At 45.7% G+C, this 25,074-nt stretch overlaps 1 protein-coding gene across 2 annotated transcripts in view; it reads left to right on the plus strand.

The window, feature by feature from the left end:
- The window catches only part of DDX31 (DEAD-box helicase 31), a 74,122-nt gene that overhangs the window by 37,936 nt on the left and 11,112 nt on the right, over positions 1-25,074 (plus strand). Inside the window, exons 17-20 of one of the 2 annotated variants that reach the window (XM_053565652.1) lie at positions 2,702-2,872; positions 3,508-3,589; positions 10,365-10,476; positions 16,013-16,181. In XM_053565652.1, the coding sequence (XP_053421627.1) occupies positions 2,702-2,872; positions 3,508-3,589; positions 10,365-10,476; positions 16,013-16,181 (534 nt within the window). The remainder of the gene's footprint in view (positions 1-2,701; positions 2,873-3,507; positions 3,590-10,364; positions 10,477-16,012; positions 16,182-25,074) is intronic. The other variant, XM_053565662.1, reaches the window with a different exon arrangement.

Genomic DNA, 25,074 nt, shown 5'->3' on the forward strand with positions numbered 1-25,074 from the left:
AAATCTCATGTAGGCCAACTCGTCAGTCACTTTCCACCCAGCACTATTCTCCGGCTAAGGCCAGTGGCCAGGCCTGCTCCTTGCAGCCTATTCAGCCTCTCGGCCGGCACCATGCCAGGCCACTGCATTCCAGAAACACGGGGATTGGAGTGAAAACCGGTTGATAGAGCTGGTGTTCTCTCCTTCACTCACCCGGTTTTCACAGCTGGGAGCCCATCAAGGTGCTCTAGCTGGTTTTCTGCTCATGGGAATTTGTGTGTGCGTGGAAAGCACTTTCAGAATTGTGTGTTGTGGCCTCATGATAGAAAATTTAGTCACTCTACCTTGACAGCCTGTCGATTGCTCCACACTTTTCTTCTTCCTTGCAGTCTAGACCTACAAATTCGCCTTCTCCCATTGCTTCCCATCAGCAGCTCTCTGGGCGAGCTCCCTGCCCACTCACTCGGACATGGTTTTCTCTTTAGGAAAACGAGTGGTAATAGTTACAAAGTCACGCAGTAATTGTCTGAGGCCAGAGTAAACAACTTGGTGCCTCTGTCTCTCTGCTCTCTTTAGTTTTTGCTGTAAGAAACTTACTGAAGTTGTTGCTATGAAGTGTTCAAATATAAATCTAAAGTTGAAGAGGGAAAGCGATAATTACATAGACATGAATTATTAGTGTGCTATGGATATTTTAAAGGAAAAACAAGGGCAGTCATTCACCATGATCTCTTCTGGAAAATAGTATGTTAGCATTCATGTAAGATTCAGCATGATGTTTGCATTAAAAAGAAGAGAACTCAGTCGTGCCAAGGATGTGGTCTTGGAGAACAAGTTGAGAAGGGTGATTAAATAGTGAAGTACGGAAGGAAGAGATTTAGGTCTTTGGAAGAGAGACTATAAGGTGTTGTAAGAACATTTATGTGAGGAGGGAAGAGTCTTGTGTGGGTCCCACTTGGTGGTATCTGCCCTGAAAAATCCCCTGCTGAGGGGCCTAGCCCTGGGCTGCTGTCTGCCCCACGCACGGGCTAGATGAACTCGACCTGGATGGATAGCAGGACATGGATCGTTATTTTATGGCCACATATTACATACTTTCCCATTTCTGTTTGAGGGAAGCTATACATTGGGTATCTATGTGTCAACCGTGTCTTTGAATTTAAAAAAATGTACTAAGAACTGGTTGCAAAGTGTGCCATGGGAAGAAGCAAACTTGAGCCTTTTTAGAATTTAAAAGGTATACTTCTAAATATTTTTCAAAGGGAGAATGGGAAGAAACGTGTATATGTTCTGTGCCTAAGAATGTGAGAGCCGGGCAGCAGGATGCTGGTGTGGCTGACGAATTGCAGAGAAGATTCAGGAAGGCAGGTGAGGCTCTCGACTCAAGGGCCATCACGAAAACTTGCCACCTGCCTTCCTAGACCGAGTGCTGTGGAACTTGCCCTGACAATTTAATTTAGCAGACTGGGCAAGAGACAGCTTTCCGAGGCCATGGCTGCCTCTGTCTGAAAGCTGAGAACTTTGCTTCTGTACCCTTTTGACTTCTCTGTATTTGCCAACTCAACTTTTTTCTGCTTTTCCTTTAAATGTGTTCCTAATGAAAGTCATCATCGGTTTATTAAAATGTAAATGTTTCATCAAAACATGTATTTCTTAGATCAGGCATAAGACAGTTCCCTGAATTTATTTATCTCTTTCTTACTAAGGTGGGGGTGATTCAGATCTGTTGATAGACCCATAAATAATCATAGTACGCTTGCTTTGTTCCTCAGAAGTAACAATTTCTTAGAAGGAGGAAAAGGACCTTTTACACCATAAATCAATCTGGTTCATTCTTAATTCCTGTACTCCTTAGGTGTTAGGCCCTCACTGTGGCCATGTGGACACGTGGCATTGGAGTTGTGCCCTGGCTGGAATATCAGTGCTTCTGGGCATTTGGAAAGCTTGCCTTTCTGTGGCAGAACTAGTTTTTCATATTCCTGACTGAATGACATTATTCTTTTTCCTTCCTGCTTTGAGATTTGACTGCCAAGTTCTTACATTTCTTTTACTTTGGCATCCCTCTGACCCCCTTTTTTTTTTCCTTAAGAAAAATGTGACAGGGCGGTGCCTGTGGCTCAAGGAGTAGGGCGCCCGTCCCATATGCCAGAGGTGGCGGGTTCAAACCTAGCCCCAGCCAAAAACCACAAAAAAAAAAAAAAGAAAAGAAAAATGTGACGAATGAAGGCAAATGAGGTAGACAAAGAAAAAGATAGGACTGGGCTGTTTTTACCTTCCTTAAGGTCTCCAGGCATAAATAAAAGGCAAGTTCAGGACCATTCATTCTTCTCTCATGTGAAAAATAGATTTCCCATGAACCCGTGGGCACTCTCACTCTGACTCTGACCTTTGAGCACAGGCTCTGCCTGCTCTGATTGACTCTGGCTGCTGTAAAAAGACTTCACATATCCATAGGGCTGTGAGTCGGCAGCAGAGAAGATGCCGAGGGTGGGGGCTGGAGGTGTTCAGGGAGGAGATGACACATTTCAGGTAAATCACTGTCGAAGATGTGACATTTTCATTCATAGCCTTGTCAAAGTAACCGGTGGGGGGAAGAGGGTATTGTCTTCTCCTACATAAGGAGTTGCCATTCATGTTTTAATTTGCTGTTACATTTTTTAAAAACAATAACAAAAATACAACAAAATCATTTGTCTTTCTATGATCTGTTTTTCTTCCCCAGAATTCCTCCTCCTCTTTCTTTCTCTTTCTCCCTGGGAAGTATCTTCTCAGCAGCTCGTGTCTCCTCCTTCATTTCTAATACACGAGTCTGTATCTGCTTCCCACACGTGAATGCCGTGGCCTTGCAGACGACTGGGTGGAGTGCAGGCTTTCCAGACTCCTCTGGTAGCAGGTCCACTGTTTTGTTCTGGCTCCTGGTGGCTTCTGTTCATGACTGAAGCCCAAATTCTGGTTTTAGCAATTTGCATGTAGCTCTAGCTTCATCACAGATCCTTTGGTCCTCACTCCTAATAATTAGGGGACAAGAAAGTAAAGATTCTCCAAGGCAGAAGTAGAGTAGTATTTCTGAGGGTGGGGGCTTTGTTCCCTGTTACCCTGCACTGGGTGTTTGGATAGTCGTGGATATTTACCCACCTTTTTCTGCCTCTTTTTCAGTATAAAACTAAGACTCTATGAAATTTTTTTTCATCATCTGCTCAAGTCAATGAGGCATACTTGTTTAGCATTCAAGATTTATTAAATAATGACACAATCTCTATAATGGAAATTGTAAATGTAACCTATTTTAAATTCATCAAGAAGCAAGGAAATAGTTGGGAATATTATTCCATCTGTCCCTTTAATATGATAGACGTTCCCTTCCCTTTGAATTCCTGAGGGTTTAGGGAAATGTTCTCTTTCCTGGGAAGTGTCGCTTGTACTTGATGTGTCTAACTAGCTGGAGAAGAGGCCAGTTTTATGCCTCAGGATTTTGGATCTTTTGAAAGAACAAAAAGTTTACCTTGATATGATCCCTTTCTATTACAGCATCTCAGAGATTAAGGTGGAAGATATTTTGTCTGTTCTGACAAGGGATGATTGTTTTAAAGGGCGACTGTGGAGAAACCAGGTAAGTCTTATTATTTATTGTGCATGCTGCTAAGAGATGTGACTCATTTCTTGATTTGGGATGGTAGAGATTGTGTGTGTGTGTGTGTTATTTCCCTTGTCAAACAAAACATACATTTTAAGGACCATGAACATTAGATGGAGCCCAATCTTGGTTATGTTTTCTCTTCTTTCTTCTGGGCATGTTCGCCGGTCTCATCCAGTTAATGGACTGCTCCCATTCTGGGAGTCTGCCGGACAGCAGCTCCCTAGGAAGGAGGGCTAGGCCAGAATAATTCTGACAGGTCTGGACAGTGTTACACACTCACCCCTGGTGGTCCCTATCCAGTTTAAGAGCAAGGACAACAGACTAGACCTGTCCATCCAAGACAACATGGAAAAAACTAATGTCTCTGTGTCTCCTTCAGACATACTTAGTTCGTCCATTTTTTAATGTGTGTGCTATCCACAGAGGAAGAGTAAAGTTGAGATCATTAAGAAGAAAAATTCTTATTATCCATGCTGTTCCATATGGAGATTCTGAGCAGGTGCAGACAGCCCTGAACATCCTTTCCTGCTTCTCTTCTAAGGTTTCACCCCCTCTAGATAATCATTGCCCTACTCCCCTGCTACCTCAGTATTCAGTATATTGTGCACGTGTGTGTGTGTTGTGTTGCTGTATGTAATTTTACCTATGAAATATTAATTACTTGAATATCTTACATTTGTTTTCTTGTGCCTGAAGACGGACTGGAAAATCAGAGCCATATCAAGCTTAAGAGTTTCTTTCATGCTCTAGCATGTGCTTTTATTTGGGTTGATACTCTCCTTGAGGCAGGGACTAAATTTGACTGACCCTGACTTAACTTTTCTTGTTCCAGACAGTATCTAAGAAATGTTTCTAATAAAAGGAGAGGAAATAATCATCACATCTCTTACCTGTGTGTGCTCGGGACCTGGGACTGTGCTAAACTCTTTACACACATGATTCCATTTAATCCTCCTAGCAACCCTAGAAGGTAGATATTGTCCCAATTTATAGACAGGGAAACTGAGACTTAAAGGACTTCCACAGGGGCACATTAATAATTATATATCCTTCTAGAATTTGAAATCAGGTAGTCTCACTTCAAAGCATGCGTACTTTGTCACCCTGGGTAGAGTGCCGTGGCATCACAGCTCACAGCAACCTCAAACTCTTGGGCTTAAGCGATTCTCTTGCCTCAGACTCCCAAATAGCTGGAACTATAGGTACCCACCACAACGCCCAACTATTTTTAGAGATGGGGGTCTCGCTCTTGCTCAGGCTGGTGAATTGCTTTTTAAATAAGGCATATTAGCTGTTGTCACAGAGGTGAAATTTAGCCAATAAATAGTACCACAACAGAGATCTCTGTGATCAGATAAGATGTTAAAGATTCACATAATCAACAATTACTATTTTAAGTAATACAGTATTTCATTTAAAGTGTCCAAGCCATGCTGGACTTCGCACCATCCTTTATTACACGCTTGTCATCAGGGGAACTGACAGGTGACCACATAGATCTTCACTAGTCTTGGCATACTTCTGTTCTTTTGGAACTATTGTAAATTCTAGTTAAGATTTTTTTTTTCTTTTTTTTTTTAAATGTCCCACAGATAATTCAGTAAGGTTCCAGGACAGCTCTTTGACATCTGCAAGGGGCATGTGGGGATGGTTTGAGGAGGCCTTGCTGCAGAGTGACCGAGAGCCAGGGCCTTGGGTCAGACCCCTAATCTGTCACTTACTAGCTGTAGGACTTTGGGCCAACCTCGGACCTTTCCAAACCTCGGTTTCCTCGTCTGTAACGTTGAGGTCATAATACTCTTCTCATAAGGAGAGTGGAGAATTGTGTGAGAAATAACCGTAAAGCCCCACTTATAATGTACAGCACCGAGTGGTGTTGATTATTGTTATTATTATTTGTAGTCTCATGAGTCAGTGGCAGATGTGCAGCGAAAGCCCAGACTCAGTGGCGGGAACCCCTGGACCCTATTTCTGCTGTATCATAGTAGGTGGATCATTGTCCTCTGCTTGCTTTATTGCTTGGAAGAGCAACAAAATTACAAAACGAGACAGTAGAATTTCGCTCAAACCTAGCGGTAGGTATACTCTTTCTGGGACTGGCCTTGGTGTCAGTCTTTATGCCTGAGCCCAGATCATTTCTCTGCAGGGAGTGATGATGGGTGTGTCTGAGCAGCTCAGGGAAGCTGTGGAAGGACGGCGAGGCCCTCCTGAAAGACATGTCCCCAAACAAGGAACGGAGCAGCTGCATTTCCTCTGCTCTCAGCAATAAGCCACCGTCATTTTTTTTTTAACATCTGTCATTCTGTGGCTCTTCTCCTTAAGCCTTTCCTCTGGCTTGAGGCCAGCAGTGAAGCCTTTCTGAGTCCTGAGGAGCCCTTCCAACACCTGGGGTAGGAGCCGGAGTCAGACAGACGTGGGTCTGAGTCCTGGCCTCACAGCTAATAGCTCCGCAGCCCTGCACAGGTAGTCTCCTCAGCCTCAGTTTTCCCATCTGTAAAATGAGGAGAACAAGAGTACCCATCTCAGGAGATTGTGTGAGCTTTAAATAAAATGAGGCATGACAAACTCTGCTCAGTTTCAGACAGTGTAAATTCTTAGGGCCAGAGACTGTCATCTCTCAGCTCACACCCCTGCCATGGTGGATAGGAATGAATTGAATGCTTTGACACAGCTAAAGTTTTTAGAAAGAAAAAATGCTGAGCAAGGTTGGGCTCTCACTGACACTGATACAACTGGTTAACGTAGAAAGCTAAATTTACCGTGCTGGGTTCTAGGGGTCATGTCCATAAAGATCTGGCTTGTTGGGCCACATTGAACTTTAACTCAAAGGAAAAAGAAAAACTAAGCTAAATAGACTGTGTTACTAATTATTACATAGATATACAGCCTGAGAAAGCGTTTTCTGTGAGTAATCCATGTTAGTAAAAAGATACAACTTCTCATTCTCTTTTGCATAAGAAATACAGTATGTCTTTTTTTTTTTTTTTTGTAGAGACAGAGTCTCACTGTACCGCCCTCGGGTAGAGTGCCGTGGCGGCACACAGCTCACAACAACCTCCAGCTCTTGGGCTTACGCAATTCTCTTGCCTCAGCCTCCCGAGCAGCTGGGACTACAGGCACCCGCCACAACGCCCGGCTATTTTTTGTTTGCAGTTCAGCCGGGGCTGGGTTTGAACCCGCCACCCTCGGTATATGGGGCCGGCGCCCTACTCACTGAGCCACAGGCGCCACCTGAAATACAGTATGTCTTAATTGCTGCCCTCAGTTTGGGAAAGTCTTGAGCATGTGAACTAATGCTAGGCAGAGAAATGTAGGTTCAGGAGATAGGCTTTTTGTTGCATATAGCCAGATACCTCATTATAATGCCCTTCTTCACCCTGCTCGATTGAAGTCCATTGTAAATGTCCCTTTGGCATATACATTTTTGGGCTTCTGTGAACAGAAAGAAAGCGAGTGAAGCGTCTGTAAAATGTATATTTCATATTTAGGTATATAAAATATATATTGCTATGTCTGGGTGTATGAATGTTCACCCACCTACAAAGAGAATAAATTTGATCTTTCAACTTTACTGAGAAGCACTCAGAAGGTTCTAGGGACCATGGGGGTAAAACTCAGCATGGCAATAAAGTGATTAAAACAAAATCATTTCATACACAAAAACCTCCCCTTATCATTGCTACCATCTAAAACTTTTAATAACAGTAATTTAGCCTAACAAAAATAATCTGGCCTAGTTATTTTAAGACTCATCTGTTGCTCCTTGATAGGTGTGAAATTTTTTCATCAAAGCATACACACAAGCATTTTCCTACAGGTTTTTTTTGTTCCATGGAATATGCCCATAAACTGACCCTAACAAACTGTTGCTGCCATTGTGTGATATTAAAACAAGTTCAGAGCCCCTTGCTCATCCTTTTTCATGGTCTGTTCTTTCCAAGGTCAGTAGGGTATATAACACAAAGGTTTATTGAGTTTGGATAGATGGTTGGAAATAGGTTTTCCTGAACTACCCATGGTCCACTAGTCGCCAATTGTGGCTTCATTAAACCGTCTGTGGATCCAGGTCTTTGAGGTGGGAGAGCCAGGCCTGCCAGGCCCGCAGGGGCCCTCAGGGCTCCACCCCACTCCCTGCGGAGCCTGTGACTGTCTGGGGCTGACCTGGTGCTGCCTAACTCAGCCCCTCTGTTTTCAGCTTGAATGCAAATGGTCCTCCCCAGAAGAAAACCGAAAAATACCTCATTCATTCTCAAGAGGGGCAATTTTAAAGTAAAGTATTTCTGAAAAGAGAGAGTAGCAGGGACTAAGAGATGGTTCCTCTGAGCACTATCTATTATATTTTCTGCCATTAACTTTTTCTTACATTTTACTAAAACTGACCTTATAATTTCAAACGTGTGAACCTAGTTTTATCATTTTTTCTACCTATTTCACTTGTATACACACTCACGTTATATATATGTAATTTTTTTTGGGGGGGGTGCTGGTTGGGAAGAAAAGATGCCTCATTTTGAAACCTAAAGGGGGGAATAAGAAAAGCCCTTTGTAATATATTGCCATATTATCACTAAATCCCCTGACAGTTGTGACAGAGAAGCAAGTCACCTGTCACTTAAGCTTGAGGTCTCTTTAATTTTCTCCTGGAATTCGCACCAGGCTGTCTTTAATTTGAGGCCTTTATTGGAATTCTGAAACCTCTCTGCCTCCCTGGCTCTCAGATCTATTCTGAGAGCTGTTACAGAATGTATACAATAACCAACAGAGGGATTCGGAGAGGGCTGGAGCTCTGTTTATTTAACACTCTAGAGGGATTTTTGTGCTTATTCGGTCCTGGCTGCCCGGCTTTCAATATCGCTTTGACAACCATTCTGCCCTTCTCATTAATTTTAAACAGTTAAAACACAGGAAAAAGAGGAAAAAGTTTTCATTATTAAAGTGCTTTACTTTTTAATAACAGAGGATTCTGTCCGCCAGGGGAAAGGGCATCCTCGATAATTTCACATTCATATTAAAAAAAAAAAAAAACGCAGAGAAGGTGACAGTTGCACTGCTGAGGTGGCTTAACGAAAGGAGGGCAGCAAAAAAAAGTTTGCATTTCACATGAGTTAAGAGGGTAAAAAAAAAATCCTTGTTAATGACAATAGCAAATGTCCACTTTGGTAACACAGATCCTGAGTGACTTCTTTCTTGACATTTTAGCAGGTAGAACCCTTAGGGGAACCTTGTACTATGAAATCAGCTAGCCTGTCATCAACCAAACAGGTAGCAAGAATGATTTGACTAAACCAAAAACATTTTCAGGTTGTTAAGTCTCTATTAATATAGAGATGAATGTTGATCCAAAGAATGGGACCTTTTTTTTTTTGAGATAGAGCCTCAAGCTGTCCCCCTGGGTAGAGACCTGTGGCATCAAGCTCACAGCAACCTCCAACTCCTGGGCTCAAGCGACTCTCCTGCCTCCGCCTCCCAAGTAGCTGGAACTACAGGTGCCCACCACAACGCCCAGCTAATTTTTGGTTGCAGCCGTCATTGTTGTTTGGTGGGCTTGGGCTGGATTCGAACCCACCAGCTCAGGTGTATGTGGCTGGCGCCTTAGCCGCCTGAGCCACAGGCACCGAGCCAGAATGGGACTTTTTATTCTCTCTCCTTTGTTCTTCCTCTGTCAGTCTGGAAAGTGAAAGGGAGGCTCGAAGAGTCTAGGTGAGGCCAGATGCAGGTGCTCACACCCTGTCCTCTGCAAGGTTAAGAAGCACGACCCAGGCCTCAAGCTGGGTCTTCCCTGGGCCCACATTGTGGGGGTGGTAAAGGGAGAGGCTTAGCAGCACCAGATAGTCAGCATTGTTGGCACATTGGCCTTATGGGGTTAGAGCATCTCTGCTCTCTTGGATCTCATTTTCACATTCAGTAGAAAACATTCAAGTTTATTTTAAGATACAGGAAATAAAAACCACTAGATTTTTAGTGGCGATATTTAAGAAGAAAATTTTTTTTTCTGGGACTGTTAAAGGAAGAAAAGGAAACAATTCATATCTCATTAACATTTTCTATCCATAGGGTCTTTCAGTGCACACAGGTGTTACTTTTTATAGAAGGACGGTTTGCTGCAAAGATCAAGGAGACCTTTGAATGTGATTTGTGGAATAGTCCACTGCTTAACAGGTTCCTGGGAACTCAGCACAGTGGTTATGGGCTGAAGGAATTAATCTGAAATACTGCAAAGTCTGAACCCTCTCTGGGAATTGGGGAAGCCTACTCTGAAGTTCAAGGATGGGGCAGCTTTTAAAGGCAGCATTTTAGGCAGGCTGCTGTGGAAGGCTCTTAAAGGGGAATTGTTAGTGTTCCACTGATAAGTGTAAGGGAAAGGAGAAGATTTATAGAAGATAAAAGATCCATTTAAGAATGGCTTATGTTCAATGATGTTTTGAATGTCTGAATTGGATTTGGAAATTTCTGAAGTGTCTCCGATGGTCTTTCATTTTGAGCATGCATGAGAAGAGGTCAGGAAGAAAAGTAAATAAGTAAGTAAATAAGTAAATGGACCTGATCTGCTCCCTCACAGAGCCACCTTCATCATTGCTTGACTTTAACATCTTCATAGCTCCCTCTCTTTCCCTGGTAATATTGAAAGGATTACCCTTGTTGGCCCCTAGGTGGTTACTGTGTGACTGTTATTAAATCTATTATAAATTGATTCATTATTCCTGACTCCAACTCTGTCTCTCCTTTAATCCTTCTGCCACCCTCCCAGAAATCCCAAGCTGTTGGCCCCCAGGACATCCGAACGCGAGCCACAGTCTTGCAGACGGTATTTGAAGATTATGTGCACTCCAGCGAGAAGAGGGTCTCCTGGGCAAAGAAAGGTCAGTGGATTTCGTAGGTGCGTGTGGAATGGACAGCCCAGCACCTTCATCCGCACACCCCCAAACAGGATGAGAAGCCAACTGGTGATCTCTGCTCGCAAGCCAAAGCCTTCAATCTCCATAAGTCTAAAGGGTTTGGTAGCAGGCACGGAAGGCTTTAAAGTGATATTAAATGTTAATTTCCTCCTTCCCCATGTTTTGCACAAATGAGGCTTTATCTTGGCTTATATCAGGACTAGAGCTTTGACCCAACAACTTGGATTTTAGGCATCTGACTTTCTCTTTCTTTGAAAAAGAGAGGAGGTGTGACACGTCAGTAGAAATAGTTATAGAGATGGAAAATAGAGATGAAGGTAGGGGCTAGAAATACTAGACCTGAGCAGTTCCTATTTGAAGGTACAAAGAAAAATGAGAAAGAACAGTGGTGAGGGTGAGCCATAAACCATGAACTCAATGTCTAGGAAATTTGTAAAAGAATTAGGTATTGATGTAATATTCAGGCCCTTTGTAGAATAAATTGGCTCCTAGGATAACCTAGAATTAGTTGTGGGCTTAGCAATTTGCTCTGAACAGTAAGTGCTTCTCTGGGGCGGGGGGGGGGCTCATGGTAGTTGTTCACAGCCCAGTGTCTCGTCTGGTGAGGGGCTTGGTGCTAATGAGGCTTACTTCATGTTGGAGGACCCACAATTCTTGTCAGTTAACCTGCTATTTTGAAAAAAAAATCTCAATCTGTCTTATTTATGTAGAAACATTATAAATCCTCTCTTTTTATTTAAAATCCTTCAGTCAGCAAGTGCTTATTGAATTGGGCACTGTCCTGAGGGCTTGGAATACATGTGGTCAAAACAAAAAACTGCTCACCTTTGCGTAGTGAAGTATGAGGGCAGTGAACAGTGAGCAAATAAACATAACACGCAGGTGTTCTGCTAAAAAGTGATAGAGCTGTGGAAAATAGAGCAAGACAAGGCGACGCAGGGCCTGACAGAGCAGCGTGAGTTTTAAGTAGGTGGTCGGAGTGAGGCGCACTGTGCAGGGGGGCTCGGGTTTTCTTCTGAGTGAAGCGGGAGCCCTCGGATGGCCTGGAGCAGAGATGTGGTTACCATCATAAAACTCAAATAAACTAGGGCCCCGCGGTGTGAAATCCCACCAGCTGCCGCGGTACATACCTACCGTGCATGCGCTATATATCCTTGTAAACTTTGCACTGATAATCTCCTTACCTTATCTTAGCATTTCCCTAAAGCGAATCAGAAATTCCTGAGGGTTTCCTACCTTCCTACCTCTAGAGGAGCAGTAGACTGTGTCTCTTGGGAGGAATAGGGTATTTGTCACAGTGTAACTTCACAGGGTTTGGACTCTTGGTAAAAATTCGGCAGCTTCACCTGGTATGCAGAGCATAACTGGTTATTGTGCTGCTGAATTTCAGGGCTGATGACAAAGTTGTAGTGGGAAGAAGTAAAGTCAAACTGATGCTGTCATCTTCGATTTGGTGTCGTGGTTTTTGGATATTTTGGCAAGACTACAACTATGATCCAAAGTGTCTGGATCATCTGAGTAGACGTCCTGGTCATCAGTCCTTAGAGAACTTGGTTTTGAGTTTTCTCTCATCAGTTTCAGCATTGAACTAGTTAATGCCAAGAAACAAACAAGTCGTCTTTCATTTCAGTGATGGTGGAACAGGGTCACCCCCCAGCACTCATGGACCCGGAAGGAAACGCACACACCCTTCCTCTGTGCCCAGTGCTGTGGCAGCTCAGTCAGTGGTTCAGACAAGAAGCTCTCCAGTAGTTTTTCCCTGCTGTTACTTAGGGACCCTGAAGGTATTGCATTCACAGCACAGGGAGAGCCACTATACTCCTGCAGTTGGGGTTATCTTTTGCATTTCAATCTGCATATGCAAATTCCCTACTACTGACTTCCCTTTTATGCCATTTCAGAACCCACCTCGTGAATAATTAACAAAGCAGCTGGCTTTTGCCTTTATGGCAGAAAACTAGCTGGAAACTGGGCCAAGTGTGCGTTTGTTTTCCTTCTCTGTTTTCTGACCCATCTTGTTAATAACCAGCATTTGATTATTGTCAGTTTCCAGGAGCAGTTATCCCTTTTTCCCTCTCACTTCTTTCCTTTTTCAGCCAAGGATTCAAGTTATAAAAATAGTGGTTCTGTAAGTTCGAATTCCACACTCAAGAACAGACATTTCAGGAGATGACCATTGTTCCTGTGCTTTCATCATCTCCATCTTCAGGTCTCCCTGAAGAGCAGTAACTCCCATATGTAGGATTTATGCCTGTGCTTGGAAGGGACGCTTCTCAAAGTCCAGAGAACCCAAGCCAGTGAGGACAAGTCAATCCTCCCCCTCAGTGGGGTCGGAGGTGGGCTGGACGCTTTGCCAGGTGCGCTGTCCTTAGGAGAATTGTAACAGGCCCCTCCTTTCGGGCATTCTCTCTCTGGTGTCGCTGATGGTGTATCTGGGAGGATGATGCGTGTGCCTTTACTCTGTGTGGACGGGTACTCTTGTGGGAGCCAGGATAGGGTTGGGAGTGAGGATTATACTCACCTTTTAGGCTGGAATTCTGTTCCTTTCTACTTCCTTAGTCTTGAGAGTCATTCATAAAATACCATTCCCCAAATGTCCAGTAATGAGCAAGGACAAAATGTCCATGTGGGGTATTTTAAAATAAACTTCCCCTAGTTCATGTGTCTTTAATAGGTGAGAAGAACTAGGAATTGGCACCTGCAACACACTGCACCTTATTGCCTAGAGCTTTGTTGCCACCCCACATCACTGTCTGCATTCTCTACTACTCTGCTATCTGCTTGCATTGGTCCCACAGCCCCGTTCCTCCTGCTCATCTAGTCCTCACCAATGTGCTCCACTTCTTATCCCTTGGAAAGCCCTGCAGTTAGGTATTGCTTCATCTGAAAGTCCTGCTTCTCTGAATTATCCAAACATGGGAGTCCATACAAATATGTGAGGACAGCCAACTGTCACTGTCTCCAGTAGGACAGGAGCCTTGAGGACAAGAGGTTTAGCAAAAATATGCAGTGCGAAATGCTGCTTGCCCAGTTGTCTGGGGACAGAACACTTCCTGCTGCTTCTTGGCAAAGTCATTATCCCTGTAAAGCTGTTAGCTGGGCACCTACGTCTCCTGGGACTGTGATCTCAGTGCTGAGCTCCTAGGATCGGTAGAAGGAAAGGGAGAGAGGTGAGCCAGGCAGAAGCCCAGGGGCTAATCCGCTTATGCAGAGGAGAAGGACGAAATGAAGAAACTGGGTTCAGAAAGTGCCATCTCCTGGCTTGGTGTGACTTGTTTTCGGTCTGGTTTTCTTAGACCCTCAGCAAGTGTGGGGATTGAGGAAAGAAAGGGAGGTAGAGGAGAGGCTCAGATCTCCTGGTTCGTGACAGTTGTAGAGCTTTTCCCTCTGAGGACTTCGCTGTGTGGCTCTGTATCTAGAAGCCTGGTGTCAGAACCCTCCAAACAGTGCAGACCATTTGAAATGTTAGGTTTTCTTTGAAAAAGTTCCCCATTATTAAAAGGGGGAGTGAACGCAGATTTAAGAGAGGGGTGAAAAGAGTTGCCTTGGCTATTATTTCTCATTGATGGGGAAAGGAGTTCACTTTGCTCAGTAAATAGAGCTTTGATGGATTCCCAGGATCCCTCTAGGAGCTGATCTGCTAAAATGACACTTTTTATTACTGTTCATAAACGCCAATCTCCAGGTGCTGCTGGGATATTACGTTTAAGCTATGGGCAAACTTGCCAGTCCAGTGGCTCAACAAGCGAGGGTGAGAGAGGCTGGGGTATAGTGCCTCCTTGATGAGCTGAGGCAGCGCCGGGCTCTGGCTTGGCCTACAGAAAGCAGGTTGGAATCAAAGAGAGCGGGGATGGGGATGGGAACGCTTTTCAGGACAATCCCCTCCTTCCCTGTTGACATGAGAAGAGGGCAGACACTTGATTCTCATTGTTACTTCAAGATATTCAAGGGGGAACCTGGGATAGGTGGTCTTTACCCAAAGAACGCCTGGTTAAGGTGCACCAGAGCTCCACCCACCTGGGAACTGAGTATGGCTTTTCTCTGGTGAGATCTGGGATTCCCTCATCTTAACTTTAAGATGGGATGGAAAGTTCCCTGTTGGAATGTTTGATGAACTTCTCTAAACCGTTGGCAGTCTTCAAGAGGTGAACCATTTCATAGAACATTTTAGATATTTAATAATTTCCTTTCTCCTTTGAAAAATTCTTTTCATTTCTTTTTTATACATGCTTTGAAAGAGTAACAAGCACTGAATGGCTCAGTCCTAGATACTTTTTTTTTTCTTTTTTTGAGACAGAGGCTCACTCTTTTGCTCTGGGTAGAGTGCTGTGGCATCATAGCTCACAGAAACCACAAACTCTTGGACTCAAGCAATTCTCTTGCCTCAACCTCCGAGTAGCTGGGACTACTGGCGCCCGCCACAACGCCTAGCTATTTTTAGAGATGAGGTCTTGCTCTGGCTCAGGCTTGTCTTGAACCTTCAAACTAAGGCAATCCACCAGCCGTGGCCTCCTGGAGTGCTAGATTTACAGGCATGAGCCACCGCACTCGGCCTGTCCTGGATACTTTGAGAATGAACTTTGTTTTAAAGTCTTCACATAAGACTGGTGTCAGCGATTTGCCTCTGGACAGAAAGCTAGAGATGGGGACATTCAATCATAAACGTGACGGTCATACTAAAGCCATTTGAACTCTGAATTTTGTAGCACTTGGATGCATTAACTATTCAAAAAGTAACAAAAATTTAATTGGGGAAATATTTTTCTAATGTAAATGTCTCATTAAAGATGTCCTCATTTTCATAAGAGAATAATATGCTGGGGGTTTTTTGTTTGTTTTTTTGAGACAGAGTCTCAAACCGTCACCCTGGGTAGAGTGCTGTGGTGTCGTAGCTCACAGCAACCTCCAACTCAGGCTCAAGTGAACCTCTTGCCTCAGTTTTTCTATTTTTAGCAGAGATGGGTGTCTAGCTTTTGCTTAGGCTGGTCTCAAAGTCATGAGCTCAAGCAGTCCACCTGCCTCGGCTTCCCAAGTGCTTAGGATTACAAGTGTGAGCCACCGTGCCTGATCTGTTTTGATCACTTCTTAGTTTCTTCACTTATGTTCACTTCTACTCGTTTATACAGCAAACATTTACCAAGTGGCTGCTGTGTTCCAGGTGCTGTGCTCGGCCCTGAGAGCATAGCAAAGATGAAAACAAGGCCCTGCCCTGTTGAATTGTTAGAAGCCGTGCAGTAAAATCTGAGATTTTATTGAGTTTATTAAGTAATAATTGAGGCTTATATAGTTTTTGGTTTTATTCATTTTGTTGTGTTTTTTAGGACCAAAACAAAATACACAGAAGCATCAATTTAGGCTGTTGGTATATGTCATAGCTATCCTGGTTCTGCACCCATTGCCTGGCATGGTGATGCGTGTGGCATGACCTGTGGGCTGGGCAGCTTTGGAACTTCCGAACCCCTGGCCTGACGGCTTTCCTCCCCCGTGGCTTGTCTTTCAGCTCTACAATCCTTCATCCGAGCCTACGCAACCTACCCCAGGGAGCTGAAGCACATCTTCCACGTTCGGTCCCTCCACCTTGGGCATGTGGCTAAGAGCTTCGGCCTAAGAGATGCCCCCCAAAATCTTAATGTCTCAGCTGTAAAGAAGAAGAAAGCAAACCTGAGAAGGTGAGATGAGCTGAGTTTCAGCCATGCATCGCAGGATGCACGGGAGTCATACAAAGACTTCTTATGCACTCCATGCAGCTGACCCCAGGGCCATTCCTTGTCCCATTGAGCTGGGGGGGGTGGGTGCCTGAGCCTGGAATTTGAGGCACCACTGAAGCCCAGATCTCCAGTGAGCTGGGTCCCAGGGCTTAGTGCTGGGCTCACGGTACTGAGACACACCTCCAGTACAGAGCACTCAATCAATGATACCGTCTTCTCCCCAAAAGTGCGATTCTTCCAGAACTGTCCAGAGTCCTGGTGAGGGCAGAGTCAGGGCATGGTGTTGCCCTGTGGGTTACGAGTCCACTCCACATGCAGAGAGATGCAATCCCTCAGCACGTTGCATTTGGAAAACTTGTTCCTGCCCTCAAAGTGACGGTGTGCTTTTAGTATGAGCCCAGCCCTCACAGGAGCTGGAGCACCCGAGACCCCGGTCCTGGTGAGCTGCTCTTGGAAAGAACTTTGGGGGAAATGGCCGGGATTTCTTATGCCACTGTGAGTGGGCGGGATGTGGTGAACAAGTGTGTGGGGGCACAGACTTTCTTTCACTTGCCCTGGGTGGCAGTTCTTTGCATTGCATGTCCTTCTTTTTATATGTTAATTACAAATGCCACAAATATAGCTGTCCTGACTCAGAAAATCAGAGGTCCCACTACACCGTGCTGTGTATTCCCATACAGTGTGTGACTTGCTTATCCACCCAGAGTTGTCCATTACTCCATCAGCCTGGTCGGGGCCCAGTTTGTCTAGCTTGACATGGTAAAGGGAGGAGGACTGCCCAGTAGGGAAAGTACCCTGGTCTTGGAGTTGGGGACTTGGATTAAGTCCCAACTCCATTCCGATGTGAGTTTTAGAGCATACCGTTTCTTAACGTCTCAGATCCTTGTTCTCCTCAGCTCCAAAAAAGAGGGAAAAAATTTCCACATTTTTAGTTACTTCACAAGATTGTTTTGAGAATCAAAATTAGCTGATATGTGTAAATATGCCTTTGACCACACAAGGTTCTACAGATGAAAGACAGAGAGCCCGAAAGGAGTGGGTTGCAATTCAGGGACACCTAGCTTGGCCCAGCTGAGGACCTGGCACCTGCAGGCTTCTCTGTAACAGATGCAGTGTCGCCTAATTCTAGTCCTAGTTTAGGAATTTTTAAGATGGTTGATTTTTTTTTTCTGATACAAGTAACCTTCACGTAGGATAGTGCCCCAGTAATCCTGGGAGACAGACATAAACTGTCCTCCACGCTGCTGTACCGTAGTGCCAGGTGGGATGGGCAGGTCCAGCTCTGCCGCCTTCCAGGCAGCATTGAAGTACAGGGGTACAGAACAGCTTCATGCAGCCCAGAGCCTTCTCTGCTCACCCTCTACTGGGGCCAGGTTCTTCTCCCAGAGGGCAAAGACACCTCCACTGTACCCCCCAGACACACGCAGCTGTGTCTAGGTCCTGGGATGCAGTGCTCAGTGGGCAGTTGGGTCCTGTCTTTGGATTCGCTATTGTGAGTCTGTATGTATGAACTTTGATTTTTGTGTGTTGAAAGCGGGAGGCTTCCCAGTGAGCATCTGAGAGTGGCCTCAGAGAAGTCTGAACATTCTGTCACTATCTCTGAATGTTGACACTTAGAGCAGGTAGGAATAGACCTGTCAAATGATGACCGTCAAGAAACACATCTTTGTTTATTCCTTTCCCCCAAAATAAATGCAGTCCCAATGTTTTATTGGTACCGGATGATCTACCTTTATAGCTAGAAACTTCATTAGCAAGTGTTAATCCAGATAGCATCTCTGCAGACCGGGATGTCCTCAGTGCCTACCCAGATCCTGGAAAGCAAAGCACGGAGGCACTTGGGAGGGGGACTTGGAGACAGCATTGTCCTTACCTTGAGAAGCCGCTAGGGAGAGAGAAACCCGCCGCCTCCTGCCTCAGCTGACCCTCATAGCAGATGGGCACCAAGACCACTATACCCCTGTGAGCAGGGGATTTAACAGGGCTTTATTTAGGGAAGAATGGACTGATTAGCCGATAAAGAGCATGTAAGATGGTATGGGGCAGCCTTTGATGTCTGGCTGGCGCGGCAGGGAGCTGGGCAGTGAGTGACAGCAGTGTGTCACAGGATTACTCTGCCCGTTACAATGCTGTTCTCTGTTCCTGCCATGTCACCACCCTGGTACAGCCACTGTTCTCATTGTTACGCCTTCTTTTGAAGGCATTTCTCCCTGAGCTCCCTACACCCTCCCCTTACCCCTGCCTTTCTCAGGCAGACGGACACTTGAGGATACAGTAGGTACCATTTGTCATTTGGGGAAATCTCGCCACTCCTGGAGGAGGAATGACTCTGCAGCTAATCTGCACACGGACCGTATAATTGTGGTCAGGGTAAGCGGTAGAGAAAACGTGACAGATTTTCCACACCTCAGTCAGGCGCTAGAAAATGCCAGTTGCTGCTTTTTGAGGACTGGAAAGAAAAGTCCATTAAACCCCACAAAGTGCATAGAGTTCTGCTGTGGCCACAATTATTGTTCTGAGCTGTGGCGTCTCCTCTTAAATCCATCTGTCAAGAAAGAGAATGGGTTCCGTATGTTTTGTATGAGTGAATAAAATAACAGTACTAAATTCTCTCAACTGACTCGCATTCCATTTTACGGTGTTGACTGCCCGGAACAATTATGCATGATGTACGGACCTGGGATAGTGCAGATCAAATCCCCGACTGGAAACAGAAGCCCACTTTACCTGCCGTGCACCACGCAGGGAGTCCAAATGTGCATTTGAACTATAAACTGATAGGCATTTCCAGACAGTGTGGAAGGGAATTTTATCTCTTCCATTGCCTTTATTTCTTTACGTGACCACTTTTTAGAAAAAGAAAATAGTTAATGTCCCCAAATCAGATCTTCTTTTTTTTTTTTTTTTTTTTTTGTTTGGTTTTTTTTTGTTGTTGTTGTTTTTGGCCGGGGCTGGGTTTGAACCCACCACCTCCGGCATATGGGACTGGCGCCCTACTCCTTGAGCCACAGGCACCGCCCCCCAAATTGGATCTTAATAACTAAGTCTCTGTTGCCTTTTTCAGTCCTTGGTTCTGAAATGGAGCACTAAGTATTTTCCCATGCGCACAGAAATACACTCACAGAAACTCTGACACCTACACACAAACCTGTCAGAACAGCCCCCACCCCAAACACCAACATGCACAGGTACACGGGTAGTCGGTGCTACTGCTGAAATATTCAGTGGCCCCTTAGCAACACCCGTCATGGGAACAGCTTTTTCTTCCCGTGAAATGCAGTTCTTGTTTGGAAGCTGTGTAGATTCAGCAGCTCTTGAGAAGCAAAGGTAACATATTCTTCCAAATGCTCCACCTTTCGAGGAGGTGAGGCCTCCACTGTCTACTAGGAGAGGCAGAGTTGTATTGTTTGCCCAGCTGTCTGTCCATCCAGGCCATCGCATGCGTGAGGGGAGCATGTCCAGGAACAGTAAGCAGGCACGCTTGGTTGGGCCACGATTCTCTCTCATCTATCTGACACTCCGGAAAATGCTTCAAAATATAGAAACTAATGTGCCTTAAGATCCCGGTGTTCTTGTGACCATCTGAAAGTGAACGTGCTGCTTTTAAACCACCCTGTCTGATGTGCATCGCCTGCTGTTCCCAGACAGAGTCTTTGTCCAGGCGTTGAGTTTACGGCTAAGACGAGTTTTGCCCCTGCATTCTGCCGTGTGTGTCATTCTGATGTTGCTCCTAGAGCCCAGAAATATCTGGGGCATCTTCATTATTGATAATTTGAAAATTTTGTCCCCGTTCTCAGTTTTCTCTTTTAAAAGTTAGTAGAAGATCAGCAATCTGAATTGTTGACTGTCCTCAAAAGAAATCGTTTTATTTGTATATATTTCCTCAAACCAGCCTAGCTAAAATGTTAGTAGTTCCCAATGTTATCAAATAGGGTAAACAGTCTAAAATTAGGGACTTTCTCATCCTTTAATACTCTGCAGATCTGGCTATGCTCAGTCAGGGTGCAGCCACATGGGGCGCCCGCTCTGGCCCCGTGGCAGAGCCACCAGCACCCACTGGCTTGTCTGCTAAGCACTGAAGAGCATTCTTTAACCTCTACACTGCACAGAGTTCTAGAAGTCATTTGTTTTCTAAGATCAGTAAACATCCTTATGGAAATTATACATGCCAGTCACTCCTTCTTCGTAGTTAGGACACTTGCTGTAAGATTTTCCCTATCTGAATTATCATAAGTGCTTCATCACTGAAGTTCAAACTGGAGATTTTGCAAAGCTCTAGTTTTAGGTTCTTCATCTCTGAAGCTCTCTATGCTGTGTCATTCTGTGCGGTTCTCAGCTGTACTTGTCCTGTTATTAAGTAACTGGTAAGAGCTTACTGTGTGGGGTAGTATTCCAGCTTGAGAGGTCCGTGCCTTTGCTCACCCTCCTCCTGTTCCTCTCTTGTCCTTAGATTCTGACTCTGGGGGCGTCACTGTGATTAAGTCTGGGTTCAATTCACACAGACCTCTGGATTAAATCTTGGGTGGGTGACTTGTAATCTGTGTGCCTTTGGGCAGGTCACTCAGCTTCTCTGTCCCTCAGTTCCCCTGCCTCTCAAAGGGAGGTCTCCAAGCCACCTCCTAGTGTGGGATTAAACCAAATGACAGGTGAAAAGCATCACACAGGGCGTAACTCATAGTCCAGTGGACACGGCGCCAGCCAAATACACTGGGGCTAGCAGGTTTGAACCTGGCCCCAGGCCGCTATACGAGGACAACTGCAACTAAAAAAATTGCACAGTTGTGGCAGGCACCTGTAATCCCAGCTACTGGGGAGGCTGAGGCAAGAGAATCACTTAAGCCCAAGAGTTTGAGGTTGCTGTGAGCTGTGACACTATGAGCTATGTGTCATAGCTTAAGCTATGAGTTTGAGGTTGCTATGAGCTATGAGCCCTCTACTGAGGGCGCCGTAGTGAGAATCTGTCTCAAAAAAAAAAAAAAAAAGCATCCACACAGTGGTGTGCGTGAATGGGAGCATGTGGTGATGACAGCAATGGCCTTGCCACGTCACAGTGTTGCTGCTTTCCCCTGGCCTCTGTTGTACACATAAGTATCTCTGGGACTGAGAGAGTGAAACTGCAACCTTTTAATACCCTTGAACTTTTCCTATCAGGAACAACTTTGGAAACAGGCAACCAGCCCCTCAAAGGACAGCATTAAAAAGCTGCAGCTGCACCTTCCTGTAAAGCAATATTCTCATTAGAGCAGCTTGCCTGCCAGTTTTTATGTGGCATTTACAACTTCCCTAATATCACTTAATTAGTTGAAGGCAAACCTGGAATCTTGCCCACTGAAAATTCTCTCGATTTCATTGAGCCAGTTAGCATTCTGTAAAAAGACAGATTGGCCAAACACAAGAGCCTGGACACAGCCACACTTAGAAACGTGAGGATTTCCCGTGTAAATCCACCACACCTGAGTCAGCGCTCATCTCCGCGTGGCTCGACAGTGCCCGCACTGGCCTCCTGGGGTCGGTCTCTTCCCTTAGCTTCCCAAACTGTCTTGGCAAATGGCAGCTCTCAGCCCCTCAACATCACCTGAACTTCTGGAACAGTCTGCTACCAAGTCTTCTGCAGCCACTGTCCACAGATAGCCAGAGCCTCCATCTCCAACCCCTGTACCTTGGCTTGGAGCCTTTCGGTGGCATCATGACTCTGGTGATTAAAACAAACCACAACAAGGCCCCTCCTTGCCAGGCCCCTGCCCAGCCTTTCAGCCTCGTCTGACACCACATCCTTGCCCTCTTCTCAGGGCCTTTTCCTGAACGTGTGCTGGGCCAGCTCACCTCCCCTCCTGCTCACCTTTGGTGTGACCTGCCGTGACGCTCTTCCTTGCACTGGTGTGTCACAGTTTTGTATCTGCTTGTGTTGTTTTGCTGCCCTCCTCTCAAGTGTGAGCCAGAGCAGAAACCCTTATCAAACCCCACAAGGGATTTGAGTGTCCCTTATCCAAAGTGCTTAGGACCACAAGTGTTTCTGAGTTCGGATTTTTCTTGGATCTTGGAATATTTGCGTTACACTTACTCGTTGAGTTTTCCTTGAGTGTCACTTCAGTGATCAAAAAGTTTGGGATTTTAGAGCATTTCAACTTTTGGATTTGGATGCTCAGCCTTTATCCCAGGACCCGCCGTTGCCCCTGTCACACAACAGGTGCTCAGTAAGTGTTTTAAATAGGCGAGTAGAGACTGAAAGCATTCTGTGATTCTGAGAAGGACGTGCATAAAAGCGAAGAAAGAAAGAAAAGAACTGTTCTGACATGGGAAAGAGAAAAATCCTTCTTTGTGGTGTAACGAACCCAGGAAACAGGAAACCCCACCTTGCAGGGAGGTTGTCTTCAGATCCCATGTGCCACTTGTCAGCTGGTCTGTCCTAAGAGACTAAGCGTGAGTCACGGTCTCTTTTCTCTGCATAAGGGGCCTCGGGAAGGCTAGCGTGCCCACTCCTGATGGCTCAGTGTGGCTCAGCCTCTGGTTCTCTCACAGAATGTAGGACAAGTGGGATCTCCACCCAACCTAGATGAGGCCAGAGGAGGTGTCCACATTGGGGCAGATCACTCAGCCGTGTCTGAGGACCAAAGAGAAACGGAACCACTGATAGGAGCTGTGAGGACAGATGTCCCTGTGGGCGAGGAAACAGAATCTGGTCTCAGTATCTACGTGGCAGGTGTGTAAAAACACATATGCCCAGGCCAATACCCAGGAGACCTCGATTCAGTAAAGTCTAAAGATGAGTGAGATAGAGGTGGTCATGAACTTGACCCAAGGATGACCCTTGGAACTTGAAAGAATGTGGACCTTGGAACAAGTGATGGGGTGTCCTCCTTAGTACTATAGGGAGTGAGGTGCTGGCTAAATATAATTGGTTTAAAGATGAGTTAGGTTTAATGAATATTTTAACACAGAACCTTGGTGAGCTGCACAGGGTATAGACAAGAGTATATTCTCGTGGTCAGTCTGTCAAAGAAGGTAGGGTGGGTGACTTTGGAGTCCATGCTGTGTTATCTTTTGAGGGTGTTTGTACCAAGAAGGGTAAACTCTTGTGCACACTGGGATGAGGGACAGGCACGCTGCTGGGGAAGGTGATTGGGTTTCTTTGGGATGGAGAACATGAGATGTTGTCACTCAGGCACTGTTGATTATTAAGTTCACTGACGTCATCTGCACAGCAGCTCCAAATGGGTTGCACGCACAGGCACGTGCTTCTCTGGAGGATCTGCCCCTCACCCTTCCGCGTGCTCATTGCAAATCGTGTTTTTGTTCCCTTCTCTCTGCCGGCAGGTACTGTGGCCCTGCCTTTCGGGGCTCTGGTTTAATTACAGCTGTGCACACACAGCTTTTTACATTTGGCCTTTTGCTTCTACCACTATTTTTTTCTGTCTGACACCATGCAATTACCAGCCTTCTGCCTCCTTGTGGAACAAACACACCCTCATCCCCACCTGGCTAATGAGGCGATTAAAGGGATTTCTAGGTGACCCTGAGCTTCCTCCACACCTGGGTCACCTGCAGACAGCGGGAGACACAGGGTGTACCTTCAGTCATGCAGTCAGGATGACAACAAAGAGCAGGAGCCCGGCCATCCTCTCCATCCTCCCAGGAGAGGATGCTGGAGACAGTCACAGTTGCTGCTGGAACTGTCCAAGCACTGGAATTGGAAGTTGTGGCTGGCTGACTGTGACCCAGCAGGTGCTAGGCGCGGCTTTAGGCTGCAGCACAGGCTCAGCCCTCCATCCAATCATCCTCCTCAGAGTTCTTCCCTTCCGCATCGTTTGAGAAATGAAGAAAAACATGCCCATCTCCCAGGCCTCCCCTTGCTGCACACAGGTTAGGTTTAGTCACCCCACACTGCTCTGGTGTGAGAACCTCCTCTCTTGGCCCTTCTAAGCTGCCTTCCCTTTCAGCAAGCTCCTCTCTGTGCTGTGAGGGGTGTGCCGGCCCCTCCTCAGTTCCATTTGGATGATGCCAAAGCCTTTCCATCCTGTTAGACTTGTGTGTAACCTGCACTAGATGACTTCAGGTCCTTTTAGATGTCCTCTTCATTCTGGTCCTAGTGTTGTAGCAACAGTCCAAAATGTAGAGAAATGTGTTAACTACTTACTAGTCAAGAAGAGGGATGCAGTTTGGAAACCAGCATCTCAGAGCAACAGTCTGTGGCACTTGTCGCACATTAGTTTTAAATTCTTCGGGGGTGGCAACAGCAGCATCTCTCTTGAGGACTTATGATTGTCTCACGGAGACCTCACTAGGTCCCTGTGACCAAAGAAGGATCCTCAGTGACCAGTGAGGAGCCTGGCAGTCCTGCCATGGGACTCTCAGCCACGCCCCTCGTCTGCCTTCTCACGCCCCATTTGGAAGCTCCTGGTTTCTACAGTCAGTCTAGAATGAAATAACAAGTGTACGAACCCTGTTATCTGTGAGCAGATAATTCTTCATGTGATCAAAGAAATAGACTTACAGCAGGAGGGATTTTGGTTGTGTATGGAAGAACTTGGTTTGAAACCATTAGAGAAGGAAACCCTGGAGTGGGTTGTGGAAGCTTTCTACTCACTGGGCAGTGGTCAGAGATCTTTGAAAAGAGGCAGTTGTGGTCAAGATCTGGATCCAACTTCTCCTCCTGCTGCTCCAGACCTGGAAGCAGAGTAGTTGAGTGGAAGAAGCATGGGCTTTGGAGTCAGACATCCGTGAGTCTGGCCCAGGCCTGGCCCTCTGCAGCAGCTTATCTGAGTTGGGGTGCCATAGGGCTGGGCTGTAGGGCGTGGGGAAAGGTGTAAGGAATGCCTGGCTCATGGCCCAGTGCTCAGCATAGAGGGAGTTTGAT

This window comes from Nycticebus coucang, chromosome 2, assembly GCF_027406575.1.
Source record: "Nycticebus coucang isolate mNycCou1 chromosome 2, mNycCou1.pri, whole genome shotgun sequence".
NCBI classification, from domain to species: Eukaryota; Metazoa; Chordata; class Mammalia; order Primates; family Lorisidae; genus Nycticebus; species Nycticebus coucang.